The sequence below is a fragment of the Hyla sarda genome, chromosome 12, assembly GCF_029499605.1.
Source record: "Hyla sarda isolate aHylSar1 chromosome 12, aHylSar1.hap1, whole genome shotgun sequence".
Lineage (NCBI taxonomy): Eukaryota > Metazoa > Chordata > Amphibia > Anura > Hylidae > Hyla > Hyla sarda.
This window is the reverse complement of record NC_079200.1, coordinates 22,439,885-22,448,262: the sequence shown is the minus strand read 5'-3', so window position 1 is coordinate 22,448,262 and position 8,378 is coordinate 22,439,885. Positions and strand designations below refer to the sequence as shown.

General features: G+C 38.5%; 1 protein-coding gene across 1 annotated transcript; it reads right to left on the bottom strand.

Moving 5' to 3' along the window:
• Window positions 1-1,284: 1,284 nt before the first annotated feature.
• On the bottom strand, window positions 1,285-6,802 carry LOC130296274 (keratin, type I cytoskeletal 42-like). The gene is made up of 8 exons (XM_056547665.1): window positions 6,488-6,802; window positions 6,114-6,196; window positions 4,521-4,677; window positions 4,268-4,429; window positions 3,230-3,355; window positions 1,764-1,984; window positions 1,406-1,440; window positions 1,285-1,310 (listed from the first exon to the last, which is right to left on the bottom strand). The coding sequence occupies exons 1-8, from the start codon at window positions 6,800-6,802 to the stop codon at window positions 1,285-1,287; spliced, it is 1,125 nt and encodes a 374-aa protein (XP_056403640.1).
• Window positions 6,803-8,378: the final 1,576 nt, after the last annotated feature.

Here is an 8,378-nt window from a genome sequence, read left to right as displayed (position 1 = left end):
TACTTATAGGTTTAGAAATATCAAGTTTTTTATGAGGGCTGATATGAGGAATGTCATGGTGGGACACTTTGGTCAAATCACTGAAAAAAACGACATGCTTGTACAATGACTTGTCAGAAGTTGCCTCGTTGACACAACTAATACATTTCCACTGGTTACATTAGTTTTTTCATTAGTGGGATAGCACAATATCCACCATTGAACAATTTTCTTATGCCATCCATCCAGATTTTAATATTGTAGTTAACAGGATGACAAAAACATGGATGATGTTCTGATCCATCCTTAGAACCCAGATCATGTTTTGGACCATAAATCAGATAACAGATGTAATTCCTGAGGGTCAGGAGACATTTACATGGAACATTATCTTCTCAGTCTAAAAGAGTCTTCATCATTAAGATCAATAGGGTTAGATAGGAGATATAGACAATAGCAAAAGCACAAAGATGGTTTTAAGCTGTTCATGCACATGAGATAGTGGGCAAAAATCAGCCAATGGTGGATTGTTGTTTGCGAAAAGTATGATCTGTCAGGTAGGATTTTGTAAGCTGACCATCCATAAAGGGCTTTGGTCACAATGTGGCTTATTTATTGTTCATGGGATCGTTCATAAAAACATGCCAGATTAAGCTACAGTCAGCTTGCACAAACAAAAACTACAGTCAGCTTGCACAAACAAAAACTACAGTCAGCTTGCACAAACAAATTTAACCAAATATGCCATGGACTTCTCCAAGAATGTCAGTCATATTCTCAGCGATCATAAATGTTCATTGGTGTGGTCAGCTTTAGACTATGGTCGGTTAAAAAATACAAGTGTATGGTAATATATGCACAATTTGGCCAATCATTTGCCACTATGCACAAGCCCACTGTATGTTTTTTTTATTTCCTCTGATCTGCAAGTTCTAGTCTTGCATGTTGCTGGGGGGGGGGGGATTCATTATAGGAACAATCCCACAGACAATTGATTGGCAATAGTCCATCTGAACAAAGTCTTGTATATGAGCAACTTCATACCAATCCTACCACCAACAGGTCAATATATCTATGTATAATATTGAGATAACTACCTTCAGTTTTTACAGTATATGGTATTCCCATTGGGTAAATAACCTGCTATGTACCATATTTGAAAGAAAAGATTGTGATTAATACAAAAGGTCAAGTCAGATTAAAACAAAAGGTCAAGTCAGAGATCAGAGCAGTGTGAAGGTCTTCATTCTTCGTTTTTTCGTTCTGAAGTTTCATACCAGATTTCATAGGAACCATGTTTTTAGTCTAACACTTCATATGGTGATGAGTAACTGGACAAGAAGTAAACATTTGTGAGTAACAATAGAAAAAATATTTCACAGAACTCAACACAATTGATTGGATTATAAATCATAACTGCACTTACCATGTTTGGCTTCTGAAAAATGATGAGTTGGGATACTGTGTAGAGAAAGAAATGACAGATGAATTTTGATACAAATATGAAAATCACTGTATATAGATATCAAAGCTTCATACTAGATATCAAAGCTTCATGTGACAATTTCAAGGTCTTTCTGATTGTTACATTGATGGAACATGCACTGGATACAACACCGATTTGTGATCCATGGGAATCTCAAGTCTTGGACCTCCACTGATTGTACTACAGCTTGATATATTTATGAGGCATTGAATAATCATAAGTCATAAATCATAATTCATAAGTAACATTCCTTTAGTAAGTTGTGTTTATATTGTTTTAACTATATCTATTCACATACTGAATGTCAAGGCCTTCTAGAAGATGTTTGTATCTGGAAATCTCCATTTCCAAGTGGTTCTTCTGGTCCATTAGACGTTGATACTGATAGTTCTGTTCCTCTAGACGGGATCGGATTTCCGCATGTTGGTTTTCAATATTGTCAATCATGCATTGAAGTTGAGAAAGTTGAGCACCAAACGTAGCATTTATTTCAGCCAAAGTGGATTCCAAAGTGTTATTCTAAAAAAACACAAAACACAAATACAATAATGAGAAACATTCAAACTGTAGTTAGGTTTTGGAGGACCAGAGGTGTAGAAGTAAAACTCACTAACTGACACAAAGGTAGTAGTGTCTAAGGGGACACAAAGGTTCTTCTATCACATCATAAGTCTCTGGTATTATAAAAGGCACATGATATGGGGATCCTTTACAGATTTTGTACTGGATCACTGTAGATTCTAGGTACACCTCTGTGTCTTACCGTGTGTACTGGTATGAACTGATGTAAACTTAGGCAGGGTTCACATATCCTTTCTATGGGGATCAGATTTTTTGTAAAAAAAAAACAGACATCAACTGAAGCAAAAATGCACCAATTGTCAATAAGCGTTTTTTTCCCTATTTTGTACTACGAGACTTTCAGAACCAGATAGAAAGACATTGCAGCAAACAGTTTCCTATCTGGCTGAATGCCTTGAACGATCCCATTAAAAACAATTGGATAAGTTCTGGCAGTTCATTGTTAAAGGGGTACTCTGCCCCTAGACATCTTATCCCCTATCCACAACACAGCACCAAGGAAAATCTCTGAGCGTGATGATGGGGCGATACAGGGGCTGGAGCACCGTGACATCACGGCTCCGGCCCCTCCTGACCTCACGTCCCGCCCAACTAATTTAAGTCTATGGGAGGGGACGTGATGGCCACCACACCCCCTCCCATAGACTTGTATTGAGGGGCGGGACGTGATGGCATGAGGGGCCCCTGTATCACCCCATCATTACGCACAGACATTTCCTCTGTGCTGTGATGAGGGCGGGGTGCCACTACTGAGAACACTGGGGTCCCGCCGCTGGGACATCTTATCCTTTTGATAGGGGATAATATGTCTAGGGGCGGAGTACCCCTAACTAGCACGTCGGAGGAAAACTGAGCCAAAACGCTGGGAAAGTGGAAAGGGCATTTATTGGGTACATTTTTTAAAATTTTTTATACATAAGCATAGGGTCACACATGTCGTATTTTGCTGCATATATTCTGCAGCTGATCTTGATACCCATTGACTTCAATTGGTGATAAAATATGCAGCAAATACACAGCAAAATATGTAGTAAAATAAGGCATGTGTGACCTACCCTTAGGGAACATTATGTGAAATAAGGAAGCGAATAAAGACAGTTGTTGCTCTTTAGAGCTGGTGAGTTTTCCACAGATGAGAATGTATTCAGTAATAGTAGATCCCCCCACATTCACTCCTCCTACCAGACTTATCTGACTCTGCAGCTCAATCTCCAGCGCTTGTACAGAACGTCTCAGGTCGATTATCTCATTACTGTTTGATTGTAGTTGTTCAGCGCCAAAGGAGACTTCACGGTTTAATTCTGCACTCTACAAAAAAATAAAAAAATAAAAACAGATACAAGAAATACACAGAATGGCTAAATTCACAGAGTGTCAACTTTCCTTAATGCAGTGGTACGGAGACTATATATAGAATGGGGGACTGAGGAAAAAGATCCAGTCAGAGGAGATCCTGAGGACTTAAAGGGGTACTCCCCCCTAGACAACTTACCCCCTATCCAAAGGATAGGGGATAAGATGTGTGATCGCAGTTGGGTACCCACGTGATCTCTGTGCTGCCCCTGGCGTTCGTTTGGGTGCAGCACCGGGACGTTAATTCAGATATCTCTTGTATTATACTGATGGAAGGGACCAAAACAGGGGCATAGCTTAGGGGGTGCAGAGTTAGTAATAGCATCAGGGTCGTCTAAAACCTGCGCATATTTATTTGGACAATAGGGCTTATCTAAACATTAGGAGGAGCCAGGTCAATTCCTTTATGGTAGCAGTTTACCCTATAGTAGAAGGGCATTTTTAGAAGGAAAATACCACAAGAGTCATATAGTCATAGATTGGTTTGAAATAATGAGACAGATATTTCTGATTGTCTCCCAGAACAGTTCTCAGATCTTAATCCTAAAAAGAATCTCTAAGATGAGGTAGAAGAGGAAGTTCAGGGGAATTGAGCATTGCACATTGCTTCCACCATCAATAACCAGTGATCACAGGAAGTTCAACAAGTAAGATATATATAGTGATCAGTTGGTTGCTAGAGAAGTTTCATGATAAGAAAGGTCCAAATATGGATGGTCTTCGTAGTGTGGATATACCATGCATCATCTATTTTCCCAATATTTGTCCATAAACCTTTATTTTTGTGATCAGGTCATTTAATGTGTCAATGACAGGGGGAAACTAATTGGGTGGTAATGAATAACAGCATAAAACTTTTTGTATTACCCTTGTCAGGAAAATGTTCTCAACCTCATTCAGGTTCCTTTCCATCAGGTTTTCATACTCAGTTCTGACTTCGGACAACACTTGGTTCAAGTCCACAGAGGGGGCAGCGTTCATTTCTACATTCACTCTGGCACCGAGCTGTTGTTGCAGGAAACTCACTTCCTTTGATAGAAAATAATATGAAACAGGAATATATAGATTATTTTATTAGAAGTAACCTAGAGTACTGGGAGAATCTACAGAGGAGACTTACTCCTGCTTGGTTGTTTTCCATTTGGTTACGTTCTTCTTGAAGACATTGGACTTGTCTTTCTAAGTCTTGACCTGCATTATTGACTGCACTCAATTCTCTACTCAGCTCAGCAATGTCAGATTCAATGGCATTTCCCAGGTTCACTTCCATCTGGTACCTGAGAAATCAAATATGAGGAAGGAGAAGAAACTAAAATCAAATGCATAGTCACATAGAAGGAGATTTATCAAGCTCCGTAGTAGATTATTATTATTTTTTTTGCTTATTCCAAAGCACATTTCTGAAATCTGCTCACGTAGTAAATTTTTTTCTGCTTTGCAGTGGTCGTGTATTTATCAAATGCGATAGTCGCTATTTATGAAGAAAAAAAGTCTCATCTCCACTTAAAAGTCACATATCTATTCCAGGTCCAACCTGGCTTACAGAAAGTGCATATGTCCGCAGAAAAGGACATTAACACCCCCTTTAACAAAAGTTCTTGTTCTGCATCATGAAACAAAGTTACTACATTTATGTTAATGTTAATTATAGAAAAATTAATTATATAACTAATAACTCTATTAATTTTAAGGTTGAAAATAAACACTGCACACCTTGTTAATTTTAGGACACGTACATGCTCTAGTACACACTACATTTTTAAATTAATGTTGTTTTAAAATAGAATAAGGCACAAAATAATAGTGTAAGAATTTTTGCAAACTACGTAAATAACCCATATGTGGCACAAAAATTTTTCCTTAAAAAAAACAAACAAAAAAAAAACATCCATAGTAATACAGCTTCATGCATATTTTGGGGTGGGTAACGTACCAAGCGTTTTTTTTTTTTTGTTTTGTTTTTGTGGCTTCACTATTGCTTAAAGTCCTGTTGGTGCTGCGTTTTCTTCCTTCCTGATGTAAACTCCGGCCTCAGCGCAGCGACTCAAGACTCCGCCCACCAACATCATAAAATGCAGGCTCAAAATTAAACCAAAAAGCCTCCAAAGTACGGATATTCATTGAGCGGCATAGTATGTTTTTAATACTTTTTAATTTCTGAGGAGGGTGGATGGGTTGTTGCAGGATAGTTGGAGTGCAGCTATTTAGTGCCAGGCAGGGTGTCACCCGATGTGGTACGCCCCACCCTCCCTCTCCCTGTCACTCTCTAGCAACGCTACTGGTAATAAAGGGTAGATAAAGAACTTCGGCCATTAACATAAGGGAAAACTTTTCTACTAAAATGCTTTTGTAAGCGGGTTTCCCGGGTTTTGCTTATGTGCGATTTATTTATCAAGGTCGTGCGACTATTTGATAAATAGGTCACATGTAAGCAAGAGTAAGTAAAAAAAAAATTGCCATATAAAAGCCATACGTTTGAAAAGAATGATAAATCTCCTTCATAGTTTGTTAGGGGAAAGAAGATATACATAAATACATTTTTTAAGCTAATTTCCATGCAGTGTTGATCTAGAGAAAGAACAAAATCCCCCATTAGAAAAAAGCATGCACCAGGTGCCCCATGCATACATGTACTGAGCATAGTTCACAGAGTGTGACCAAAGCCCAAACCTATGATTTTATGCAGTTTGCAGATTTCTGATAATCTCCATACCTTCTGCTCAGGTCATTGGCTGCCCGCTGGGCATTGGATATCTGACGCTCAAGTCTGGCATTTTCCATTGTGGTTGACATTATCTAAAACAAGAATACAACAATGGCGTCATGCACTCAAGGTATTTAAGATAAAGAATTGATATTGTATATCCGTCTATATATATTCCATAGCTGCTTGAGCACAAAAAGCATCAACTGCTTTACATGCTATGAATGAACAAATAACTGAATAAACACAAACCTGATATTAATATAGAAAACCATGCCTAGAGACCACTATAAAGATTTAAGAATATCCTATATAATACGTACTCCTACAGTTTGTACATTCGACCTATACTTTACATTGTTTGCCTATACAGATTTCATTACCATGTTTTGGAGCTCTTGGATGGTTCGGAAGTATTGGCTGGAATCAGGCAGTGAGCTGGGGGCATTGTTGGCATACCATTCACAGATCTTTCTCTCCAAAAGGGCATTCTCCTGCTCCAGAGAACGAACCTCCTCTAGATAGGAGGACAGTCGCTGGTTAAGATGTTGTAAGGTTTCCTTCTCATTTATACCGAGCAGACCGGTGTTCTTCCATCCATGATTAATTCTAAGACTGTGTCCACTATGAGCAGCACCATGTCCGTGACCAGAAGAAGAGTGTGCAGAAAAAGAGACCTTAGAGCTTCCATGAACCATTGGTATTTTGCAGTGACCACCATGATGGGAAGTTGAGGAGCTTTTGTGATGGACCTTATGGTTTCCTCCATGATGGTGTGAAGAAATATGTCTGGAGGCTTTATAATGGTGACCACCACTATAGCAATGCCCCTTGAAGGATAAATTGCTGATACTGTGGGTCATGTTTTCTTGTAGGATTCTTGAAGAGAAGAGAAACGTTTCTTGAAGTCAGCTGCACAATTCAGTATCTTTTGGACTTCTTTATATAGGAAGTCAGTTCACTGATGCTAGGTGACTTCATAGCTGTTTTATGTGGCTTGTCTAGCATCTGTCTGAAAATGAAATACGTAATTATGGATTGCGTTAATAGGAATATATTTTCTTATATTAAACATCTAAGAGACCATCCACCACACCCCATCAATACTGGATTTTGCAGTTATACATTTGTTTTATTAGCATACCGCTAAAGCAAGTAACCATATAGGTGTAAGCATTCATATTATTACTAATAGGTATAACATGACATATGGAATACAGAAGTATTCTTTGGAGCATGAAATGAATTTAAAGCTAATTTAATTCTCCTTTACACATGGGACAGATTTGTTGTTAGGGGTCAGCATGGGACTATAGAAATTTTTTGCAGACTTTCCTCCCAGAACTCCATTTTCCTGTTCTTCCCAGCCTAATATCTGTTATGACCATGTCCAAATGAGGTGGCCAATATCCCTGCAATGTTGATTAGACTACCTCAGCCACAACATAAATGATCATGTAGGCATAAATTCAGTAACAGGAAATTAGGTCAGTAAAAACATTTTATATCTCCAGATGACCCCTTTATGACTTGTGTTTCATAAAAAAAAAAAATGGTTGAAATTAATCGTGCCAGTGTTCAAATGCAGAGGTATCGGAAGACTGAATGATTTTCTCCCAAGCATTAAAAAAATTATTGCTTTATGGGAACAGTAACAGGTTTTGAGACTGAAAGGTTAGGACGCCATAGATTTTTTTAACGCGTTCAAAACATTATCCATTTTTGGGAGTAGCAACAGGTTTTGAATCTGGCAAGAAAAGATGCCATACATTTTTCCAGGTGTTCCAATTTTCCCTTTTGGGAGTTGCAACAGGATTGGTGTCCCAAAATAGTCAAGAAGAGAGAGCTTTTTGGGTTATCATGGATTTTGTATCAGTAGTTCTGGCTAGTAGAAGAATAGCAGCTAGGGTGATGGACTGCCAGAAGGAGTAGTAGCCAGCAGATAGCAGGAGGTGGCGAACTGGTGGGTGTAGTAGGCAGCAGACAGCAGGGGTGGTAATAGTGTTTAATCAGTGGCATCTGGCACAAAAATGTTTAAATTCCTCACTTCTCCATGTCTAATACATTTTAACAAACAAGAGATTTTCCAAGTTGCAGGCAGACAATCTTGTTCACTTGGGTATAATGATGCCACCACAGAACACTCTCTCTGATGCAATAATGGAAGGTGAATAAAGTATCCCTAGTTCTTGGTAGATGCCTGCCAGGGTTAAAATGCATACAAGGTATCAGAATAATGGATTTTTCTAAGAATTTTAAAAACTATTTATTTTT

What these genes read in the sequence shown, in the direction of transcription:
- LOC130296274 (XM_056547665.1), bottom strand. Translation starts at nt 6,802, where the DNA reads ATGGTTCATGGAAGCTCTAAGGTCTCTTTTTCTGCACACTCTTCTTCT. An exon ending in GCCAATGACCTGAGCAGAAG is followed by an intron (nt 4,678 to 6,113) that starts GTATGGAGATTA and finishes TTGATTTCTCAG; the next exon opens with GTACCAGATGGAAGTGAACC. An exon ending in AGAACATTTTCCTGACAAGG is followed by an intron (nt 3,356 to 4,267) that starts GTAATACAAAAA and finishes ATTTTTTTGTAG; the next exon opens with AGTGCAGAATTAAACCGTGA.